Source organism: Trichomonas vaginalis, chromosome IV (genome assembly GCF_026262505.1).
Source record: "Trichomonas vaginalis G3 chromosome IV, whole genome shotgun sequence".
Taxonomy (NCBI): domain Eukaryota; phylum Parabasalia; order Trichomonadida; family Trichomonadidae; genus Trichomonas; species Trichomonas vaginalis.
In genome coordinates this window covers 39,992,215-40,016,945 of record NC_067206.1, presented here as the reverse complement: position 1 = coordinate 40,016,945, position 24,731 = coordinate 39,992,215, and the positions used below count along the sequence as shown (strand labels likewise).

The following is a 24,731-nucleotide window of genomic DNA, read 5'->3' as shown; positions in this document are numbered from 1 at the left end:
TTTATTTTTAGAACATTTCTGGGTCAATGTCAATGTTCTCTTCCTCTTTAGGGGCAAACACTGGCTTAGACTCTAAAATCTTTTTACCCAATTTACCTTGAACTTCAACTATCTTAGACTCATAATATTCATAGTCGTCTGCTTTCTTTGGTTCATAAGGTATAACAAGTTTGTATGCTTTGCCTTCTTCGAGTTTTGAGAACTTTCTGTCAAAATTTTCTTTGACTGTCAACATACCGTCAATGTCTAAGTCTTCAAATTTCGCACCATTTTTAGTCACAATAGCAAACTTAACTGGTTCGATGTTCCAAACTTTGTCAAATGTAGACTTTTCAAAATGGTAGAAGTAAACATTCAAATATGCGAATGGGTCTAGTTCTTCTTTGACTTCTGTCATGTACTTGTTTACTGAGATGAATTTTGCCATCTTTTCTATCGGATAAAAAAATATTTTTTTAAAATTTACTCAGAAAAATTTTTCTTTGTATATACGCCGTTCTGAACATCTAAAAGATTTTTGACATTTGCCAAGAATGTTCGTTTAGACGCTGTCATATAACCATACTCTTGGCAATATTGTTTATATTCATCGTACAATGACCTTTCATCTAAACACTCAAAGTCGCTTTCTTCTATGAACAGTTCATATACACTCTTGTTTGCTTCTAACAATGTTTGTCTCTCTTCGGTATATGGAATTTGTCTTGGATTGAACTTAGAAATATCTAATGTCATGAAATATGAGAACAAGTGGTTGTAAAAGTTAGGTGTCAAAGTTTCTGCTAAGTCGTCAAAATATTCTGTATCTTGCATATGAGCTTCTGACGTTCTGACAACTACATATCTTCTGTCAGAACTTTCTAACTTCATCGGAACGGCATTGTTTGAAACCATGACGAAGTTTGCAACATTTTCACAAACTCTTTGGTCTTTATATTTTCTTTCAACAACTCCAACTTTGTCTGTTATAAGACTCTTCAAAGCATCTGAGTTCAAAATTTTTGTTGTATCTATACTTTGAAGTTCATTGCAAACTATAAGTTTCATATTCTCAATTGAAGAGTTAAATTTACCGCAGATGTTTTCTAAGTTTGTCATATTCGGATTCGAATAGCCCTCTAATAGTTTGCACAAAATATCTGTAAAGAATGTGTTCTTACCAGTTCCTTGTTTTCCAATTATAATGAGAGCAGTTTCATTTTTAGCACTTGGATGTTGTAAGATGTTTGCAAACCAACATAAGATATACTCATAGACTCTTTCGTTTCCATTGCATATAATTTCTTTGACATGGTCTAACCAAGCTTCTATAATATTTTCTTTCCATTCTACTTGTTCGTATTTATATCCAGTGAAGATAGAATAGAAGTTTGGAGAAGGTGTATAAAACTTTATACCTCGAACTGAAAAATCTTCTAACTTTGACAATAAGATATCCCAAGCATCTAACATCTTCATTCCAACTTGTACAACTTTTATTTTCTTAAGTTTCTGTCTACATTCTTGTTCAGACACTATTGTTGCTCTTGGTTTGTTAAAGACAACATCCCATTCTTTCATGACATAACATTCTGGGGCAGAGTCAACATAAATGACTAAACGTTTCAAATTCTCGACTGCTTTGTTATAGTCTCTAAATGGACACATATTTCTGAATGCTTGGAAGTCATAAAAATCTGAAACATCTATTCTGTACATTTTTATAAAAATAAAAAAAATATTATTTTTTTATTCTTGACTTTGTTTGTTCCATTTGTTGCATTTGTTGTTCTTGAGCTATTTGTTGTTGAAGTTGTTCTTGTAATACAATACTTTCACCGGTTGCATCTTCCAATTCGAAACTTTCTGCCGTCATTGACAAATACATAGGACATAAAAGTTTTACAGGAACAAAGTTTGCGTCAACTAATGTCAACGTTATACTTGCCAAAGTGTTTGAGTTCACTAAGGTTGAAAATTCTGCATTCGAATGAACAATAGGCAAACCAGCAGAGAAAGTATTGTTTATACGCATAAGTATCTTTTGGTCATAATAGTTTCTGTCGACATTCGAATAACACTTTGAACCTAAGTTTGAAACAATATATAAGATTGGTGTGCTTAATGTCAATGGAATAGACATTCCTTGTATGACACCTTTTCCTGTTATAGGAAACTGTTGGTAGTAAAAACCAGAAATAAGTTTTGTATTATAGCTCATATTGTTTATAGTAAACTCAGTCGGACATCCAAACATAATGAAACCTGCTCTAGTTGCAGCACATGTTACACTCGTCCTTAAAGTATTAAATAAGTCAACAAAACCTGTTGGTGGTATATCTGAGTAAGTATCTTCAAAGGAGTATTTTTTACCATTCACAACAATAAAATCTTCTGGTGTCAAAAGAGCAAAACAGGCTTTAGTCGTCATTGTGTTTAAGGTTAGTTTACAATATCGTCCTTGAGGACTTTGTAAGTTTGTTGTTATAGAATTATATGACTCAGGGTTTTTAGTCGTAATAGTATAAACCATTATGTCTTCTGCCATTTACTTAGCAAATAAATTTTAATGAAATGTTGTGGTCGTCAAATATTTTTATGACGTCTGGGAAACTATACTTTAAGTTCAACGTTTCACCTCCTTTCATAACGTATATCTTGTCAATGACATTATATGAAACACCACAGCAACTAACGTCGGTTCTATTTCTTTGATGTTTATATCGTCTGCCTCTGTCAAAAGTTTCAATAGTTCTTTCAAAATTTCATGAGGTGCGATGACATATGAGTTCACTTTTACAGGGTTGTGCTCAACCAAGTTTAACATTATACCCAAAGCTTGACAAATCTTCTCCTGAGTTTTAAGTTTGTCTTTAAGTTGCTTGTAGTCATTCGAATATCTGCAACAGAACTTAAGTCTCTGCTAACTTCAGGTGTATGTTGGTTCTTTTACAGGAACTATTGTTATACCATCTTCGTCTTCGTATGGTTTCCCCACTTCAACATCTCTTTCTTTGACATTGACAACAACACTTTGACTGTTTGTTTGAGTTTGGTGAATTTAACTTCACATCTGCCACCGCCATTAAACCTTTTTGAAACACTTACGCTTCTATTTTTCGGAATGACATTTTACTTAGAATAAAAAGATGGACGTATTCGAGTATCTCTTCGAATTGAAGCAGAACAAAGTTTACACACACAAACAATACAAATACATTGACAGAATAGTTCTTTATACAAACAATGGTAAATGTTATAGAATAGCAGTCTTTGCTGAACCTATATTATTTTCATAAGCAAAGAAAGGTATAACCGAGATGGTGAAAGTTCTTGAAGCAGACAAAAATATAACTTCAAAACTTACAGATATTACTAAAGGAAAGTTTATAATACAATATTATGTCAAAACTGCGTACTGTCAATATTTGACGGAGAGAAGTCAGTTTCAAGAACAACTTACTGACCTGCTGGCCAAAATCTGCTCGATGGAAGCTGTCGTTATTGCCAATCTGAGGAGCCCCAGCAGGTTTCATCGAACGAATCTTCAAAAGAGCATCTTCCGTGAAAAGTGCTATTGGTTTTTGTAAACTTCTTTGCTCTCAGTTCATCTGGACCGTCTCTGTCACCAGTATATTGTATTTGAACTGTACCAACAGTTGAAATACCACCCATAAAGTCTTCTGAGTCAGCAAATGGAATGCCAAGCCAAAAGTTTGAACGGTCTCCATTTGATATTGAGTTTTTTGAGCTCTGTATGGGTCCATACTTTCACATATGGCATAATAGAACTTTGCATTTCAGGGTTAATGGTTGTTGTGAAGTTGTTGTTAAAGTTCATAGCATCTAATGTCAAGTTTGTATTGACCTCATATCCTCAACTGTAGAATATTCTTCTCTTGGATAGTATTTGCCATCTATGTTTATATGATATTTAATACCAGGTGTGTAGAAACAAGAATAGTCATTTATAGTTCGTCTGAACAGTACAAACATAGTATCTGCATGTTTTCATTGCAGTTGTTAAAGCAATATCTGTTCTTGCACCTGGGTCAGCACTTTGGTTTCCAACTTCACCTGCAAAGTCTTTGACAGATATTTGGTGTATAGGGAACATAAGTGGAACTGCAATATATTTGGCAGCTAAAGCATTTGAAATATCTGGGTCCAACATATAGACTGCAAGTCTGCTTTCTATTCTCTTGCATTCAAATTTTTCGCATGTGAACTTAACTGGGTCCCAAGCAGTTCCAGCAGCATTGAAATAATAGTTTACTTCAGTGTTGAAGTTTGAGAAACCAAAGTCTAAGTCAACCTTATCTTTGCAAAATTCGGCGAATGACGTTTGATTTGCTCCCTTTACGTCTGTAAGAGTGAATGGGTCTTGTGTTGGTGCAATGACTAAGTTATTTTTGCTTGGAGTAAGTTCGATAGAAATTTTTCCTGCCCAGTTTGGCAAGTATCTTAAAAACCTGAAGATGAGGAAAGATGACAAAGGAACTCTAAGTTTCAATTTTACTTTGGTTACTGCTGCTGCAGTTTGTCCAGAAAGGTTAACATAAACTCCTGGAACGTTAGGGTCAAGTCTTCTTATTTTCTCAATAGTTGCATACTGGTCTGTTTGTTCTCTAGCTTGTGGTTGTACTGAGTTTCTCAAAGCGAACCATTCATAGTTTGCCCATGTTACTGTTTGAACTAAATCAGAGTTAGAATATATTCTTATATCCCATGAAAACTTCTGGAGCATATTGGTATCCGACATAGAAAATTCCATTGCAACCTTTCTTGTCAGACAACTTGGCAGAAGGTTTTATTTCAATGTCTTGTTCCACGTATAAGAATGAGTTGTCAATAGAAATAATATGAAACCTGTCGCAAGCAATATCTACTGTTGTTGAAGAACCTTCTCCAAACTCACCTACGTTTCCATAAGAAAAGCAGTTGTATATTCGTAAGTTCCAGAACTATTTCTGACCTTCTAATGGCATTGTCGCATTCGTTATACCATTCGGAAACATTTCCGTTCATGGCATCCAAAACTGTTGGCGTTATATTCTGAGCGGCGTACATTTCATATGGGTAAAAATATAGAATAGTTGGATTTATTTGTCATAATAGAACCCACTCCGACCAAGCTTTACTTTCTTCCTGACTGAGTTTTTAACTCTTCTTTTTCCTTCATCGTAAAGACTTTGTTAAGATTTCATCGTAAATGACCCAAAAATATATTTTAGGTGAAGAGGTGAGATCTCACCTCATTTCTCACCTCTTTTCTCACCCGTTGAATTTTCATGAATTTCTTCGTAAAGACTTTGTTGAGACTTCTTCGTAAAGACTTTGTTGAGACTTCATCTAATTTCTCATGAACTTTCTTGTCTATGTTTTGTTAAGATTTCTTCATCTAATTTCTCATGAACTTTCTTGTCTATGTTTTGTTAAGACTTCTTCGTAAATGAGTGTAAATGACCCAAAAATATATTTTAGGTGAAGAGGTGAGATCTCACCTCATTTCTCACCTCTTTTCTCACCCGTTGAATTTTCATGAATTTCTTCGTAAAGACTTTGTTAAGACTTCTTCGTATATGTTTTGTCAAGACTTCATCGTATATGTTTTGTTGAGAGGTTAGAAATGAGGTGAGAAAAGAGGTTAGAAATGAGGTGAGAAAAGAGGTGAGAAAACAGGTGAGATCTCACCTCTTCACCTAAAATATATTTTTGGGTCATTTACACTCATTGACGATGAACTTTCTTCGTCAATGTTTTGTCAAACTTCATCGTATATGTTTTGTTGAGAGGTGAGAAAACAGGTGAAAAAACAGGTGAGATCTCACCTCTTCACCTAAAATATATTTTTGGGTCATTTACACTCATTGACGATGAACTTTCTTCCTGACTGAGTTTTTAACTCTTCTTTTTCCTTCATTGCCACTACTTTCACTAGATGAAGTTACTTCTTCACTACTTTCTACAACTCTTCTTCTTTGGTGTCGCTTTGGTAACTTGCCCTCTGCTTCAAGTTGTTGCATCTTTGCCTCATGTTCATCTAGTATTTTGCAAATTTCCCATGTCCTTTTTGCCTTTGGGCTCTGGTCGCCCATCTCAGGTAACCTATATCCTAGAAAGAGTTTGTCATAGTCTGTATTTGAGTCTTCGCGTATTGTTTGCATGACTCTTTCCTGAGTTTCCGGTTCAAGCGCTTCAAACAGTGCCTGTCCATATGGAATAAGCTCGTTTCCAAATATATGTTTTTGTAGCCATTCTGGTTTTCTTTCCATGTTACCAACTATATCTTTTGTGAATGGGAAAGCTTTTACCCAATCTTTCAGTCTTGCGTCGTTTATTTCTGTAGTTGGTTTTATTTTGTCAAGGAACATGTTTTTCAATACTAACATTTCATTTGGTACTGTCCATTTGAGTTTTCTTAAATATTCATCCTTCTCAGTTCATTGTCTGCAAAGTAAGTTTTTATGACATTTTGTAAACTTTCGTTTGCAAGGTCATGTACAATAGGTTCTCTTCCTTCTCCCTCCCTAACTTTCTTTCTAAACTCTTCACCAAATATACCATCTCTATGGTTCTGTGTAGTTCTTTGAGATAAATGTTCTAGAACGTCAGGTGTTATATTTCCATCAGCCATGTTCATTTCATACTGGTTCAAAATATCTGCATCTTTCATATCTTTCAATGGCATTAAAGCCGCGCTGAAAATACCAGCTATATCTGGTTCACCATTGACTTCCATTGCGTCTACAACTTCTTGGAATTGTGGTTGTAAGTTTATGAACCACCTATCCGGGTTAGCTTTATGACCCCATCTCATTGTAGTTCCATCGTCTGCAGAAACAAAAGTAGGTTTGTTTCCATCTTGGTTAGGTTCTGAATGAACTTTAAACAATGTTTCATTTCTATATGTTTTCTTGAAATTTAACCTTTTATTTTCACCGAGTTCATCCGAAGATTGAACGTTAAATGCTCGTAAGTAAAAAGGGTTGTTGTATTTGTGTACATTTTCTTTCAGTACTTCCATTCTATGCTGAATATTTTCATCTGGTGTTGGAGTCTTTTGTATGTCGGCAAACATTTTTCGATATTCTTCTACTATGTCAGCCGAATTTTTTTTAGACTCTTGGAAATATTCCATATTCTCCGCATACTCTTGTTGAGGGTCAAGATTTTTCGGCTGTTCCAAATCTTCATCTAGTTCTGTGAAGTTAGTTTCCAAAGGAAGGACTTGTTCGTTTCTTCAGGCTCTTCTAGCTGTTGTTGCTGAACTATTTCTTCCATGTCTGGTTGTATCTGAACTTCTTCCTGTGGAGTTTCTTGTACCTCATCTGCTGGCATTTCATATATTCCGAGACCGTTTTCAACAATTTCCCTATCTACGTCATCCGCATTCATAAGCTTTTGTTCTTTCGTTCCGTCTCTATTTTTTACGCGTTTCATGACGAAAGTTGAATTGTCATTTAGCTCTGACATCAAATATCTCGGAGTAAATTCATCCATGTCATTTGGATGATATGCTATTAAATCATATCCCTTAGCGAGCTTGTATTTTCCAGGTTTGAGATTATATCCGTTTTGGTGCTGAGCCATAAAGCTAAATAGGTTCGGGTCAGTATTTCCATCCTTGAACTTTCCAATAGCTTCTTTATATCTGTCACTAAAGTCAATACTATCTGGGAAACCACACTCTTCTTTAAGCATTTTTAAGAATTCTTGGTTTCCTTGTTCTCTACTTCTTTTATGTCCTTGCTCTGTTTGTGGTTGTTGTTGTGCTGGATTTTGAACTGTTGGTTGTTGTGCTGGATTTTGAACTGTTGGTTGCTGTGCTGGTTTTTGAACTGTTGGTTGTTGTGTTGGTTTTGGTGCATGCCTGTGTCTGTGTCCATGTGACGATGTAAATGTTCTAGGTAGTCCTGGTGCAGGTGCTTCTCTTGGAGGGTTTGGTGGTATATAAATTCCACCAGCTGGCACATATGTTCCATCTGCAGCGTAATGTCCTACCTGACTTTTCGTTCTTAAGAAAGCATTTACTAGGTCTGTTTTGGTCTGTTGTAACTCTTTTTCTTGACTTTTCACAACAGTTGCTCTAACGGCGTCATAGGCACTTTGAACTGCCTGTCTCGTTGCTGCATCTGTTATTTTCGTCATATTTTGTGCTACTTCTTTTAACTCGTTGTCGAAACCTTCAGACTTCAGTTTCTTTCCAGATGAGAAGTCGTTCACTTGTTTCACCTTACTATGAAGAGCTTCGAAGGCGTTCTTAAAGTCAGCATTTGTTAAAGCTTCATTTGAACTGTCTTCATCCGCTTGTATTTTTGTCCTTATTGACCCTATGAGTTGGGCTGCTTTAGCGTTGGCTTGGGCATCTAACCAGTCATTGTTAGCTTTTATATATTCTGCGCTTTTCATTGCCTTTTGCATGGCTGCGTCGTTATTTTTACTTTCTTGTGCTAAGTTTTCATACTGTACGGTTTGGTTTTGCAACTGTAAAAGTTTTTCTGCCTTTACAGTTGCTTCAACTTCTTTTTTATACTCATCGCTATCCATATATGTCTTCAGGGCTTTTTGTTTTATCTCTTCATCTTTCAGTACTTTATATCGAGTAGTATGGTTTTCAAATTTATGACATCTTGTTCCATTTTTGCTACTTCTGCTGCTGCTTTTCTGACACTTTTTTTGCATATTCCTCTGTACTTAGTTCTTTCAGTTGTTCTTCTTTCTTCTTTTTCTCTACGTTTAACTCATTGAGTTTCTTTGTGTGTCTGTCATATTCTAGTTTCTTTTCGTTTTCACTTATTTGTTTCTGTATGTCTATGTTTGACTTTTTGACATCTGTTATTTGATTTTTGAGTGAACTCAAATTCATTTGACTTTGAGGGTTATAAGCTGTTCCGTCTGCAGCTCCACCATAGCCTGCCATTTTCGCTAAAAGTGCCGCTCTTAAACCTCCACTCTGTGCACCAATAACTCGGTTTAAAAGCATAGGGTTGCTTGACATTTGTTGCAACATAGTGGGGTCATTCATAATTTGTTGTTGCAACTGTTGTTGTGGTGTCAGTTTTACTATTGGATGTTTCAATGCTCTCTTCCTCTTATGTATATTCTTACGTAGCTTACGTGGCATTTTAAGTAAAGTTAAAAAGCGGCTTTTGACAGATGGAACACATACTTTTTCAGTAAGGACATATGAGGTGAGATGTCACCTGTTTTCTCACCTCATTTCTCACCTCTTGAATTTTCATGAATTTCTTCGTAAAGACTTTGTTAAGACTTCTTCATCTAATTTCTCATGAACTTTCTTGTCTATGTTTTGTTGAGATTTCTTCGTAAAGACTTTGTTGAGATTTCTTCGTAAAGACTTTGTCAAGATTTCATCGTAAAGACTTTGTTGAGATTTCTTCGTAAATGACCCTAGTAGTATATTTTTGGTGTAAATTTCATGAAAATTCAAGAGGTGAGAAATGAGGTGAAAAAAGAGGTGAAATCTCACCTCTTCACCTAAAATATATTTTTGGGTCATTTACACTCATTTACGAAGAAGTCTTGACAAAACATTTACGAAGAAGTCTTGACAAAACATTTACGAAGAAGTCTTGACAAAACATTTACGAAGAAGTCTTGACAAAACATTTACGAAGAAGTCTTGACAAAACATTTACGAAGAAGTCTTGACAAAACATTTACGAAGAAGTCTTGACAAAACATTTACGAAGAAGTCTTGACAAAACATTTACGAAGAAGTCTTGACAAAACATTTACGAAGAAGTCTTGACAAAACATTTACGAAGAAGTCTTGACAAAACATTTACGAAGAAGTCTTGACAAAACATTTACGAAGAAGAAGTCTTGACAAAACATTTACGAAGAAGTCTTGACAAAACATTTACGAAGAAGTCTTGACAAAACATTTACGAAGAAGTCTTGACAAAACATTTACGAAGAAGTCTTGACAAAACATTTACGAAGAAGTCTTGACAAAACATTTACGAAGAAGTCTTGACAAAACATTTACGAAGAAGTCTTGACAAAACATTTACGAAGAAGTCTTGACAAAACATTTACGAAGAAGTCTTGACAAAACATTTACGAAGAAGTCTTGACAAAACATTTACGAAGAAGTCTTGACAAAACATTTACGAAGAAGTCTTGACAAAACATTTACGAAGAAGTCTTGACAAAACATTTACGAAGAAGTCTTGACAAAACATGAAAACATATATAATTTGTGAAAAGTGAAACATTATATAATGTTTTCGACCAAGAAGACTAACAATTTTCCGAATAAAAACTTCATTTATACTAAACATCTTCGGGGGCTAGAAGGGGCGCAGCCCCTGGAAGCCCCACTCCCTTTTTTTTTTTTTTTTTTTTTATCATTAAGATTGGCCGTTGAATTTAAGAAGTTATTGAAAATTCTCAAAAATAAAAATTTTATATTGTGAAAAAATATATGACAATTGTTTCATCTTGGTTCTTTATGCATCCGTAATGTTAATTTTCATATGACTTTATAATTTTCAAATGCCTATGTTAAAAATATTTTATCGAATAAATTGTAAATTTCATCAAATTAATTAGATGTTATTATAAATTTGAAGATGCACGTTTAGATAAATTGAGAGAATATTTGAAAACAAGCAATTGGCGTCCTTGAATTTCAATTCAACTATCAATTATTCAATTTCATTAGCCAAAATCCCATATATATCTATTTATCGTATCAATACAAAATATGTGTTTTCATTTTCGATTTGAGCATGATGTAAAAATACCTTTTGTTATTTATTGGTAATATATCATATTTTATCAAATCATTTTCGATCTTTCATCCAATTATCAAAAATTCAAATACTTCTCAATTTATTAACAAAATCAACGATTTGAATCTTCACTTTTTCCCCTCATCCGCTATATTTTCTTTATTATTTCCAATATCAACAACAATTTATATTCATGATACTTTCATTCACAATTTTTCTTTATTGATTTATCCATATTCTTTTTCTAATAACAATAAATGTATGTCATTTTGTTCTTAACTCCTCTATTCAATTCTCAATTCAATGAATTTGAATTTAAAAAAAAGTTTCCCGTTCAAATAAAATTATGGATGAGAAAGAGAAAGTTTTCTTTTCAAATCAGGGATTAGAGTTCAAAAATATTATTGCAGAAGGTGGATTTGGTGTAATTTATCTTATGTACAGTGAACAATATCATTCAAACTTCGCAATGAAAAAGATTCCAAAAGAGAGATATAATCAAGAAGAATATGAGATAATGGCATCTATTGATCACCCGAATACTATAAATCTCTACAAAACATATCAATTTGATAATAAAATATATATGCTAATGGAATATTGTCCGAATGATCTTTCAAATTTTTTGAAAGGGAATCCAAATCTTGATTCACAACAAATTAAAAAATATTGTTATGAAGTTTTAATTGCTATTAAAGCATGCCATGATCGAAATATTGCGCATAGTGATATTAAACCATCCAACTTTCTTATTGATTCATATGGAAGACTTAAAGTATGTGACTTTGGATTAAGCAGAGTATATGATGGGTCTTTAACAAATGACATGTATAAAGGGACATTATACTTCATGGCTCCAGAATTACTTAAAAAGAGACACTATAATCCTCTCAAAGCTGATATATGGACCATAGGAGTCACTTTCTTTTATATTGCTACAAGAAGATATCCATTTTATTCCTCTAACCCTGAAATACTGAACAACGTTATTGAAGCTGGCGTTTACTCCTCATTCAAGGTTAGGAATTTAGAATTAAGACAAATAATTAGCAGATGCTTAGATGTTTTACCTGAAAAGAGGCCAACTGTTGATGAATTGTTGGCTCACCCTTATTTTAGCTCGTTAAATGCCAGAAAACTAAGGAAATTAGTCGGTAATGGAAATACAATGAGTGCTGAAATTATTAGGCCTTCGGTGGCTACCTCAACAAAACCTAAATTTGAACGCCAATCATGCATATTGAACCCATCCATTATACGGAAGGCTGCAATCCCAAAAATTATATAAAACTGTTTATTACTTAAATTTCTTTTTAAATATACACAATCATTCAATTTACAATCGTTTAATTTTAATAGATGCTTCTGAGCAAGAAACGTTTCCTGGCCTTTAGCAAGAGATCCAAGAAATAAAAATTTTGTGTTCAAAACTATCTTTTAAATAGGATCAAGAGTATATTATTAGCAAACCATTATTTTCTAAAATCAAAGTGAGAAGATTTCCCGAGTTTTTTTTGTAAATCACTTCTCAAAAGATTTTTTTACTAACAGAAAAAATACAAACATACAAATACACGAGGAATTAGATATTATTGTTCGCTCTCAAAAATTTGATAGTTTTCAATTTCTTCTCGCTAGTCCTTCTCAATTAAGATTATCGGACGCGGTGAAAATGATCAAATTCTACGAAACTAAATGATCTTACTAGTTTTTGTTTCGTTTTTGATCGTCACTTTTATAACCTTCACGTAATATTTTCTATGATAAAACCCAATATTTTTAATTTTTTTTGTCAAAAATCTCATGTAACACAATTTGAAAATATTCAAAAGTTTACAAAGTTAGTTTACAATATTCCGAAATTCATATCATTATTTATAGATGACTTCTTTAACATCTGTAGTTGGCGAAACTACAGGTAACTTACTAGTAGTCAATCGAGATAAATATGATTTCATCGAAGAACAAAAATTTGAATTTCCAGATAATTCAAAATTTGTACAATTAAGTACTTCAACAGCACAATTACACTTTTCTGACGAATATCCATTTTCATTTGAAAATATGTTTCCAATGCAGCATACGCTTCTCTTAGATGCTTCAGAACTACCTCTACCAGACGTTGATAATGATGTTCAAAATACCATTGTTGAAACACAATTCATACAAGGTACCACACCAGAAATTGAAAATCCAGAAAACTTCGAAAGGCAAAGAGCCTATTTTCAAGAAAATGGAAAAATGCAAATACCAATATCATTTCTAACAAATCCAGATGATTCTATCCCCGAAACATTAGATGATGATCAGATTATATCGCAATTTGTTGAAATCGATACTTGCAGGAAGCCCGAAACAATTTATATGTTAAATTTTGAAAATGCAATTATTAAAGGCGTTGTCCAATCGCGATTTTTTGAAAGAATACAAAAATTCACCAAAATCGAGATCTTATCATTAAATAAGACAGGAATTAACCAATTACCAGATATTACTTTTCCAAAACTAAGAATTGTTACTGTTACAGACAACAAGATCCAGCAGTCAGAGACTCTTCTTCGTTTTGCTCAACGCCACGAGTCTCTAGCTATCTTAGACTACCGAAGAAATCCAATTTCATCAGATGAAAACACCAGAAACGAACTAACTGCAACATGCGTGAACTTATCATTCCTCAATGGCCACTCCATCTCCATCAGAGATCATATTTTGGCAATGAGATCTTTCAATAACATTGCTAACATTGAAAAAATCCAGTTTCTCTACCTGATGAAACAAATTCCAGAGATCAAGTATCTTGAGCAATGGGATCCAATGATGATCTGCCACTTATCTCTTCCATCCTGTGGTCTGAAATCAGTTTTGCTGCATGATTTCAAAAATCTGCAATCACTGAACTTGGCTGATAACGATCTGACCACTTTGACAGACAGTGGCATCGTCAACTGTCAGCTCCTTATATCTTGCGACTTCACAAAGAACAAATTCCAGGAATTCGCAGACATAGAACCACTCAAACTTTGCATGAACCTATTACATGTCACTTTTGCCGATAATCCTATCAAAAACTACAGATCGCAGCTTATCTACAAGTGTAGGAGATTGAAAGGCACTTCTGCTATGAATGGTCTTGCCTCTATTGATGGAATTCCTGCCACTTTGCACGAACTTATAGATTCAATGGCCAAAGCACATCCCCTCCATTTCAGCTCTCAGAGATCGAATCTTGTAATGCAGGGAACCATTGACAAAGTGATTGGTAATCGCCAGATAGAATCGGATCCTAATATCTACCAGAAATTGACTTCCTTCTCCGCTCCAAACAAAAACTTATACTACTTCGATGTTTCAAAATTCACAAATTTAACACATTTGATTTTGAGAGGAAACAGCTTTGAAAAGATCAATGGACTTAGCAACTGCAAGAAGCTGCGTCTTCTCGACATCTCCCACAACGAGAACCTCAAGATAAACCTCATGGAAGATGATATCAGGCAGCTCAAAGATCTGCAGTTTCTGATGGTTGCCATTGACTGCTGGGATGATAAACTCAAATCTGTTATCAGTTTCGAAGAGCTCTACGAGAAGACAAACAAGAAGAACTCAATAAGAAATCCACTGTTCAGGAAGCAGATCATCTCAATGTTTGTCAAAGAGCTCCCACACTTGTCATCCATCGACAGAGCGAGAATTACTGTTCCTGAGAGAATGAAAGCCATCAAAGACATCGGACTCACAAATATGCAGAGGGAAGTCTACAGAATTCACGTAGCTCTGCTTCAGGCAAGTTGTCCTGCAAAGTGGCTCTCACTGAATCCAAGTGAAGTCCTCCCTGGATGCCAGTACAAACAGGCAGATATCATCAAACTGCACAGACTGACAAACTGCGGATTGAAGACGAACGAGTTCCTTACTTTCGAGAATTTCACCAATTTGGTTGAAATCGATCTGTCACACAACAAAATAACAAATATCACAACTCTGGGATTTGATAAACTGATAAAACTGAAAATGATTGACTTGAGCTACAATCAAATTGAGGAAAGACCAGAGATTGTTGGAGCATACATCGACAGAATCCAAAACTTGGAGTATATCTCTCTTAGAAACAACCCATTCATAAACAAAGAGTCAAAAGTAACTCTCTTGCTCCAAAGTATCAAGAGATTAACAAAAATAAACGACAGTTTACGTGTCGTTGACACAGAAATCATCCCTCCAAAGATTGTGAAAACATTCAAAATCAACAGCACTGAACTTGGAGTCTACATGTTCCAGCTCGCGATAAAGATCAGGATTCCATTCGGATTTGATAAAGTGATGGTGTCCGAACTCGATCTCTCCAACTGCGGCCTGGATTATGTCGACATCACTCAGTTTCCGAACTTGAAGAGACTCGTCCTCAAAAACAACAACATCAAAAACATCAAAGATATGCTCGGTTTTCATGGAAATGACAAACTTGAGATTTTAGACGTAAGAAACAACAAATTCGACGATTTGGCTTTTCTTGTTGGACTTCTCACTTTCCTCCCTTCTCTCATCAACTTCGGCTGCTCAGGAAATCCGTGCTGCACTAAGAACTACCGCCAGATAATCATCAAGCACTTCCCATCTCTGACAAAATCCGATTCAAAGTTGATTGCGATCGATGACCAACTTTTGCTTCCACTGGAAATCAAAGATTCCCAAAAGAGCGACAAAATTCCAGACTTCAATCAGTTCTGCTTGGACTTAGTTCTGAACAGAAACAAAACTCACGATGAAGTCCTCGATTTGCGTTCTGCCAATTTGTCAGGGCCACTCGACTTCAGAAATTATCCAAAGCTGAAGTACCTGAATCTGTCTGACAACAGGTTGACAACGGAAAGCATAACAAACGGCGGCTTGGACCTCTGCAACGACTTGGAGTACTTGGACATTTCCAAGAACAAAATCGACCACAACACTATTTGTCCGTATTTGGGAACATTGCACAACCTCAAGTATCTAAAGGTTGATGACAATCCTATTTGCCAGAAGAAAGGCGACTGGAAAGAATTCCTTCTTTTTTACGAGAAGATTGCAGACGTCAGGAACAATCTGCAGACAGTCAACGACCACTACCTGACAATTGATGACAAAGTAGAGATAATCAAGCACCAAACTTCAAACGAAGAAATTGCGGAGTCATTCAGAACAGAGTATTTGCTCTACAACCAGTCGGAGAAGTGGCAGAATTCGAAGTCAATCTACATATCAAATCTCAAACTAATGAACTTCTCCATCATCCAGTGCTGCACAAACCTCACGACGCTCAATATCTCCAAGAACAGAATCAGGCACCTTTCAAAACAGGGCCTGCAGAAACTGAAAAACCTGAGAGACTTAGATATCTCAGAGAACGAGATAGATTCAATCGAAGAGATCAGGGAAGAGCTGTCGATACTTCCAAACTTGGAAAGACTCTTCATGAGGCTCAGTACGGCAAACAAAAGCGACACGAAGGATCCATTGCTTTATGTCGACTACATCTGTGCAGTTCTTAGAGGCCTGGCCGATATCGACTACTGTGGCAATCCATTCCCTCTGAAATCGAAGGATCTGAACGCTCTGAAAGATCTCCAGCAGATTACTCAGTGGTACAACCCGAACCACATCCACGACATCGACCTGTCGAATAAGAACATTGACTCTCAGAAATTCGCTTCCCTCCTTTCCCCTCTTTCGATTCTTTCTCCAAAAAGCATCACATTCAAAGGCAATCCGTGCACTGAGATCGACAAGTACAGGTACATGCTCATCCTCAACGTCCCAGATCTTCAGACTATCGATGGAAACATCGTTACGATCGACCAGAGAATGAATGCAGACAAAAACATCAGAAAGACAGCAGGAAGTTCTGCAGCAGAGGACATCATCATTGACGGTGCTTTAGTTGCTGCTGAATACCTCGATAAAGACGACAGGAACCAAACTATCGACACAATCAAAACTACTGCAGAATATGCTGTTAAATACGGCACAATGATGATGAAATGGGAGATTTTCATCACATTCCAACAAGTTCTTTCACTGATTATCTCTCTCATCGGATATGTTGTCTGGCCAGAGATATTCAAGTACTTCTGGTGGCTGAGCTGGATCTTTACCATCGATTTGAGCTTCCTCAAGTATCTTCTCGACATCAAAATTCCCGACTGGTACCAATACATTTCATACTTCTTATATATTTTCATACCAATTTTAGTTTACTCCCTGTACCATTTCCAACCGAACAGAGACTACTGGCACACGCTGTTCACGAAGCGGTACAAAATGTTCCGACTGTACGTTCTGTGGCTATTCATCTGCTTGCTGCTTTTCTCCGCCGGCCTCTCTTTTCTGATGGACATCAACACATCGATCCAACACAGTAAAGTAACAAATAATCAGTGCGCATGGATGACTGTTCTGAGCGTCCTGTCTGTGATTATTTGCATCTTTGTCGGATACCTCGGCCACCACTATCACAAGAACAGCGACAGCCCTGTCATGTGGTTCAGAGCAATGAAGTTCAAGAAGAGATTCGCACTTTTCATCCTCACAGTTCTCTACTTCCCGGTCTGCAAGAGCTTCGTCGACACATTCACTTGCACAGACAATCACTCGAAGGCATTCTCTGATTTGGTCTGCTTCAAGTCAATAAGCGACTTGACAATTGTTACAATTGTTTCATTCATTTTCGGACTTGTTTATGCGATCGGATTCCCAATCTTCTTCATCCAGCTGATCAGAAAAGGTGTTCATGAGATAGATCTCAATTACAGAATTGATGTCAGACTCAAGCAGCTCGAGGAGAAGAAGAAGGAAGTAAAGAAACTAAAGAAGGAAGGAAAAGATACGTTTTTGGATGAAATTTCACTGAAAAAGTCAGAGAAAGACATCGAAACAAGTTATGCAACAGCAGCTATGGAGTACGAGAATGCTGCATCTTACCTGTACAACGCGTACAAGAGGAAGAACAGATTCAGCAAAGTATTTTCTATGATTGAGAAACTTGTTTATCTCCTAATTTCATCTTTCGTTCCCACAGCAGTGATCAAAGCGATCGCATCAACTGCTGTAATGTCTGGAATGGCCGGTCTCCAAGTCATTCTGCTTCCATTTGTTGCATTAAGTGAAAATGTTGCCGAAATCGTCGCTAAATCAAGCAACTTGGCCATCTTAATTGTTGGCGACTGCATAACATTCAACCTTGTTAAAAGCGGCTCTGTTCTCAGTGCTGTGCTCGGAATAGTCCTCATTCTTATTGTAATCATCGTGATAATTGTCACTCTATACTACCTGTGCAAGGCACACTGCAAGTGCTGCCACTGCGTATGTTGCTGCGCTGACGAAGAAGTCGACTCAGACGACATTTTGCTGTACGACATGGCCAACAAAGAAGAAGAAGAAGAGGAGGAGGAAATAATTGAGGAAAAAGAAAAGGAGGACGAGGAAGTGAAAGCAGAACAGAATTCAATGAATGTCGAGAGCTTCAAGTCAAGTGTTCTCTCAGTTTTGTCTTCCATCAACCAAGGAACTAAGGCTTACAGAGGAATCAAAATCAACCCGTTGCTGTCCAGGGCAGCTTTGAATACAGAACTCGTTTCGGTAGAGAGCCAGTACAGGACAAGATCCATCATATCCCACTTCAATCCGGATGACGAGGAGTACTCAGAAAATAAGGAATCAACATCATCTTCAAGTAATAGAAGAGAGCCTCCAGACTCAAGATTTGGAAAATCTTTGAAAGCAAGAATTGCTTCTGCCACTGAAGAATAACTTTTTTTATTTAATTCGGTATTTTTGTTTAATTAAATGTTATATTTTTTTATATGAATGAATTGTTGGTGGACATGATGCTTTACGTTACTTCTTTAAATTATGGAGTTATATTAGCTTGTAATCGTTATAACTCCATAGATCATGAATTTGCTAACGTTTAAAATTCTGAGATTTTACAAAATAAAAAAAGTTATGCAACAGGAATCAATCAATTGCTCTCAACAAAACTTAGTTGAAATACCAAATATTGTCAATCCAGACGTAGTAACTAATCTTAACATGTCATTTAATCAAATATCAGAACTTCCGGTAATGAATCAGTTTTTAAACCTCAGATTTTTAACAATATCACATAATAAATTTACAAATCTCACTCCACTAGCTGCATTAACACATCTTGTTGAGTTGGATTGCTCTTTCAATCAAATAAAATCAATAGACTTTATCTTTTCAATGACAGAACTTCAAGTTTTTCAGTGTTCAAACAACGCAATCAAAAAAATTCAACCTTGCTTCCCTAGGAACATACAATCTATTGATTTATCCGATAATCCGATCAAGTCTTTATCTTTTATTGAAAATTCTGGACTGACGAAGTTAGAATATCTAAACATTTCTAATACAGCGATAAAATACATATCTGATGTCAAGTTTTTACGATTTTTACCCAAATTGCAAGAATTAAACATACCAATTCCGACAACTGGCGAAAAAATCAATTTCACTGAGATTGTGAGAACTGCGTGTTCATCATTAAAGTACTTAAATGAAGAGGATATTACATTTTTTAACAATGATACGAAAGCTAAAAAGATTGTTCAGTTATTTGAAAAAGGAACAGAAGATGACTTTATTGAATTCATACACCAGCCAGATTTAACATTTACTTGGAAAAATCCTGTATTTATTCCATTTGATGATTCTCTCCCTCCACTTGACCGAGAAACTATCAAAGAAAGATTAACAGTTCTAGAAGCAACAATGATTGCACCCAATTTTGCAACAGACCTGAAATTTAAGCTAAATAGTCTTGAAAAACAATTAAATTTGCTGATTGCCCCTCCCGCACCAAAAAATGAAATGGGAGAAATAATATCGCTTATAACCCCTTTCAAAGAAGGCGACGAAGCTTTGCTCGACTCTTTACTCGATGAAGTTCGCCAAATAAAGAGACAATTGAGCCAGGTGACACAAGTTCTTTATGGTCAAGACACAGCAATTAAAAGACTATGGAATGATATATATGGTGAATAATCCATTTTTGTTTGTTTAAAATTATATTTTTTTTATTTTAATTTATTTTTCTAACACTAATGAGAGAATGATAAGCTTGGTATTTAACAATTTTATGATTTCTCGAATAGTTTGCATTGACTTTATGCATGTCAAAACAGCACTGTGTCAAAATTGTCGGCCAGACTTCATATGACACAAGTCTTCAAGAGTTAATTTTCCTTGAAATCGATAGTTCAAATAATCAAATTGAAGTCTTTTTGATAGTATTCACTCTATTCATTTGTAGGTAAATTGAAGGTGAACTAAGTGACTGCACTATTCTATAAGAAGTCTTGTCTTAATCGAATTTTTATCTCACCCCAGATTTTTTTATGAAAATTTTGAAAAGTGTAATTCATTTTCAAATTTTTATTCAAAAATTTTAAGAAAAATTTAGGATTAAATAAAATATTCATCTAAGTCAATGGATTACATTTCGAGTTTTTTTTTGAAAAAATTTTTGATCCGAGATAAAGTTATCAAAATAAAATTTTTCCTAAATGTTATTTTCATGCATGAGAAATCGTTATTAGAAGATTTTTTACGGCTAATTATCTGATTCAATTCAGATCAATACTCAAAGCCCCATTATTTATTTATAAATCCTTGTTTGTCGCCTATGCGAATAAAAATTATTTTTATATTTTAAACAATTTTTTTCACTTTGGAAGGAGAAAGGTGACTAAAATTTTAAAAATGCAAAAACCGACTAAACTATTTCAAAATTTTTTATAATCATTTTTTAATGGTGCGTCCACCAAAACTGTATAGTCTCAAAACTATCTACTTTGTGAGAGATGATGGAACACTAACTACAAAAGACGTAGAAATACCATCCTATACCATTCGGCGAAGTAAAAAACGATCCACCAACCAAAATCCAGGCATTGAAACTCCTACCGTTCCTAATTTATCTCCTTCTGTTCCCAATTTATCTCCTACTGTTGATTACAATCAAGAATTGAATCCTGATGACTTGGATGGCTTTTTCTTTAATTCTTTCTTTTTTGATCCGGATAATTCAGCTCAATAGGGATCTAAGGCAAATTTCGGAAATTTGCTTGCTAATTAATCACCAATGGTGCTTTTTTAGCCTTATGGCTTATCTCCGAAATTTTAGATCCTTTTAGAACAACTTTACTTTAATAGTAAAGGCTTATTGTAAAAATATATGTTTTCATCTTCATACATTTATTATCTAACTTTAATCATTACAAAAAAATTACAAAACAGAGTTAATGTTACGTTTAAAGGAAATCCAAACTTAGAAATTAACTATTTTTGATAACTGCTTGTTTAAGCGCTTGGTAAGGAGTGCCGATTCTTGTAGGTCGGTTTGATATCTTTTAGAATTAATGTATTATTTCTCTAATGAAAACCATGGAAATTCATAAAAGAAAGATAGCAAATGTTGTAGGAAAATGCGCTTGATTCGAAAGAGTTTTCTTATTTGGCTCAAAATCATTCTATTTTAGAAAGCAAGATCAGTATGGCTGCTTTTTGGCCATTTTTAACATGTTTATTTCACTTTTCATTTCGATTTGAGTATGAGCAATTTCTGCAATTTGATTTCGGAGATCTTTAATTGAATTAAATAGTTCAAGTAATACATTCGATGAAAGTTCTTCATTGTCAATGTATTTTTCTTCTTTTGGAATGTATTTTCTAGGAGTTGGGGTTCTAGTTGTCTCCATTTCATAAATTGCATAAGTATTTGGTGTTTTAATCGTTTGTGATGTTTTCTTTGGAGAATAGCTTTGAGTTGTAGTAGTTGTTGAAGATATAAATTCCGAAGGCTTTTGGCGTCGCTTTTCTGCTTCTATATTGTCTAACTTAGCATTTATATTTGCTGATCGCTGTATAATCATATCAAGTTTCTTATTAATCAGGTCAAGATTATTATTTTGGTTCATGATAAAAATTGTTTGAAATAATCGTTTAAAAAAATAGGATTCAAATGCATATTGAAGAGGTGTTCTACCACAAGTTATAATTTTCCAGCTAATATCACACAACATTTTATTAAAGTATTAGTTAGCTAAAGTGCGTGCACACAAAATTTACTAATTCAGATTCCAAAATTTTAAAATCGGAATAATACAATCTATATCTTCAATAATGCAAGGTAGTAAAGAATAAAAAAATTAAGTAACTTTTGCATCAAATATCGTTGAAAGTTTTTCACTCCAGTTGACATATAATCTCAAAAATTAAAAAGGCCTTTCAATTAACAGCAAAGTTTTGAGAAGCTATAGAAATACTCATATGTATTATTGATATAGTAAATGTTTGTGATATCAAATATATTGAAAAACTATCGTTACAATTGATAGGTTTTTAAAATCTCTAAAAGTGACAACTATTATGAATTTGAGAATTCAAAATTTTTAAAACCGTCGGATTTGATTTTCATTGAATAATATAAAAACGATATTGAATTCTTGATTGTAAACGTTGATTTCTAGCTCGAATAACGAACATGATTGTTCTTATATTTCCATTGTTTTTGTTTTTATAAATCTTGTCAAAAAAATATGTTTTCAATATCGTCCGCAGAAGGAAAGTAAAAACAAAATCATTAAAAAGATAGCCTACCTTTATATTTTTGGTGGATAGAAAAAGAAAAATCATGATATATTAGAAAAAGGCAGTAGTTAGTAAAACTATGTTGGGTACAGCGGCACTGCGTTCCACCTTACCCAAGATAACGGTTTGACACTTTACGAAACCGCTAACGTATATTTTACAACATGAACGCAAAAACTAACTTAACCTTAAATATTTACAAAGCCGCCAACCATTTCACCTCACTAACGAACTCACTAATGAAAAAATAAACGTTCTCATAAATTTTCTTCAATATCTTCATCGTCAATGTTAACTCTATTGTAGTCATACTTGAAGTCATAAAGTTTCTCAAGTTTTGAAATGAATAGTCTTGTTAACTTACCTTCATCATCATAAGTTTTTATAAAACTACCATGACAATCTTTATAAACAGTCAGTGTATAGTCAACTGGTCTAGGATGAAGTGTAAAGAACATGTTATACTCAGGAAGGAAGAATAAATGTTTAAATGTATGTTTGTTATATGTTTTGATTTGTATGAGTTGCTTTTGTTCTGTCATTTATATAAAATTAAAATAAAAAATAATTTTAAAAAATAAACTTAAAAGCTAATGATATCACCACCCTCACACGTATGAAAACATAGCACAAAAATAAATTTAGGGTAGAAGGTTAGATCTAACCCAATTTCTAACCTCTTTTCTACCCTGTTGAATTCATTGCTTTATAACTCTCTTCCTTGATTTCTTTTTAGTTGCTTTCTTAACATCTGTCTCCAACTTGACTGTCTTTCTTCTTCGGCCGTAATGATACCAGTTACTTCCACCAGTCAATGGGTCAAATGGTCTTTCGTAAGAGTTTCCATACATTCCATAGGGACCATACGGAAGAACTACTGGTGGAGAAGAAACATTTTCTTTAGTTCCATCGACTCCATTTAAATGCATTGTTTCACCTTTCATCTGGTCATTAAAGTCTTTTGCGTGTTTTGCAAACTCATCGTCCTTTCCTAAAGCATTTTCTGACTTAGTCGCAACCAAATTGGATGCTTTATTTATGAGCCCTATTTTATTTAATCTTAACTTCTTTGCAACCCAGCCTCCAATCTTTCCTTTATTTGCATCTAATGTCTTCGAAACCCTTCCTCCACTCATTTTATTTACTGCGTCATAAGCTCCAAGTGCTTTTGCTCCAAATGCTAATGCTTTTGTTCCCATTGCGCCTAAAGCTGCCCAAGCTACCATTTACCCCATATTAAAATCATCTCTTTTCAATATTATCTCATAAAAGTTCTCGTTACTGGAGAAAGTCAATGAAACATAAGCGTGCTCACGGGCTTCGCCCTCACCGCTTTGCGGTCTATCTAACTTCTTTCTTATCTCATCTATACGCTTCAAAATGTCTGAACAATTGCTAACATCTTCTACAACAGTTATTTCATCATGAATGACCTTCAAGAACAAGCTCATTTAATATGCAATTAAAATCATTTCAATAATGAGTCCATCCTTTCCATCTTTAGGTAGCACAACATCTTTCATTGAAGAAGGTTCGACAAGTCTTATGTTAAACTTACTGACAAAGTTTGTTATACTATAATGCTTCGGCGGCGAATACATGTAGTTTGAAAGACATAATATAGATTCTTCAGCAAATTCACTTATACTGGATTTTATAACAATGTTCTCACGAGACCAAATGCCACCAATTGAAAAACTTGTAAGCAATCCTGCTGAACCTTCACTGTAAACGTCGATGGTAACATTCCACGAAGGTCATCTATTGACATCTTTGAGTCACTGTATTTAAATATTTTCTTAAAACAATCGTCATTATCTAACCATGCAATAACTTTGAAGTTTTCATTCGAATATACATCTGCTTCATTAAATGTAAAACCTGACTTCTTTGCAGAGACTTTAAAATCTATTGAGTTTGTTTCAAAATTATATGCTATGGTAACTTCTGAAGGTAATGGATGTCCTTCCGCAGTCAGTTGTTCTCTCACTACCGTTTGAAGCTTTGTGTTAAAAACTTTCATGTCATCTCCTGTATCTAAGTTCACATACACAGCAACAGGAAACTATCTTGCTTCTTTGTTTCATCATTATATCTCAAAACATTAAAGTTCTTCAATAATATTGTTCTTCCTGCTGGAATACTTCGAACTGTCTGATTTCAATAGCTTTCTCACCTCCTACATACTCTACCCAGTGTCTTGGATATTCATAAGTATACTGACTTTCTTGAATTTTGGTTGGTTTCATCATAACGTGTTCATAGTATATCTTTATACTCTTGTCAGTTAGACTCGGTGCTATGTTCTGAATATTTCTGACTTGCATTTTTAATGGAGAT

The 24,731-nt window shown here is 34.7% G+C and overlaps 7 protein-coding genes and 2 pseudogenes across 9 annotated transcripts, besides 3 other annotated features; 3 read left to right on the top strand and 6 right to left on the bottom strand.

Annotated features, from left to right (window-relative positions):
* Nucleotides 1-10,354: part of a mobile genetic element that runs on past the window's edge.
* Nucleotides 8-427, bottom strand: TVAGG3_0253330 (protein of unknown function, DUF4108 family; the record flags this gene model as incomplete). Its single annotated transcript, XM_051228113.1, has 1 exon — nt 8-427. The coding sequence occupies one exon, from the start codon at nt 425-427 to the stop codon at nt 8-10; it is 420 nt and encodes a 139-aa protein (XP_051113099.1).
* TVAGG3_0253320 (uncharacterized protein) lies at nt 944-1,698 on the bottom strand (the record flags this gene model as incomplete). The annotated part of the gene is made up of 1 exon (XM_051228112.1): nt 944-1,698. A coding segment is annotated over one exon (755 nt), but the record flags the coding sequence as incomplete, so codon positions are not given.
* TVAGG3_0253310 (uncharacterized protein) lies at nt 1,729-2,527 on the bottom strand (the record flags this gene model as incomplete). The annotated part of the gene is made up of 1 exon (XM_051228111.1): nt 1,729-2,527. A coding segment is annotated over one exon (799 nt), but the record flags the coding sequence as incomplete, so codon positions are not given.
* On the bottom strand, nt 5,847-9,106 carry TVAGG3_0253300 (annotated as a pseudogene). The gene has a single exon. A coding segment is annotated over exon 1 (3,260 nt).
* A 734-nt stretch (nt 10,355-11,088) lies between the features above and the next one.
* TVAGG3_0253280 (protein serine/threonine kinase protein) lies at nt 11,089-12,056 on the top strand (the record flags this gene model as incomplete). Its single annotated transcript, XM_001313858.1, has 1 exon — nt 11,089-12,030. The coding sequence occupies one exon, from the start codon at nt 11,089-11,091 to the stop codon at nt 12,028-12,030; it is 942 nt and encodes a 313-aa protein (XP_001313859.1).
* Nucleotides 12,057-12,591: 535 nt separating this feature from the next.
* Nucleotides 12,592-18,544, top strand: TVAGG3_0253270 (uncharacterized protein; the record flags this gene model as incomplete). Its single annotated transcript, XM_001313857.1, has 1 exon — nt 12,624-18,527. The coding sequence occupies one exon, from the start codon at nt 12,624-12,626 to the stop codon at nt 18,525-18,527; it is 5,904 nt and encodes a 1,967-aa protein (XP_001313858.1).
* A 439-nt stretch (nt 18,545-18,983) lies between these two features.
* TVAGG3_0253260 (uncharacterized protein) lies at nt 18,984-19,784 on the top strand (the record flags this gene model as incomplete). The annotated part of the gene is made up of 1 exon (XM_001313856.1): nt 18,984-19,784. One exon carries the CDS (start codon nt 18,984-18,986, stop codon nt 19,782-19,784), a length of 801 nt encoding a protein of 266 aa, XP_001313857.1.
* A 1,505-nt stretch (nt 19,785-21,289) lies between these two features.
* Nucleotides 21,290-21,718, bottom strand: TVAGG3_0253250 (uncharacterized protein; the record flags this gene model as incomplete). The annotated part of the gene is made up of 1 exon (XM_001313855.1): nt 21,290-21,718. One exon carries the CDS (start codon nt 21,716-21,718, stop codon nt 21,290-21,292), a length of 429 nt encoding a protein of 142 aa, XP_001313856.1.
* Nucleotides 21,719-22,472: 754 nt separating this feature from the next.
* Nucleotides 22,473-23,115: a terminal%2Cinverted (terminal inverted repeat of Maverick-1C transposon ID:TVAGG3_0253050).
* Nucleotides 22,473-24,731: part of a mobile genetic element that runs on past the window's edge.
* TVAGG3_0253240 lies at nt 23,846-24,718 on the bottom strand (annotated as a pseudogene). Its single transcript has one exon. A coding segment is annotated over exon 1 (873 nt).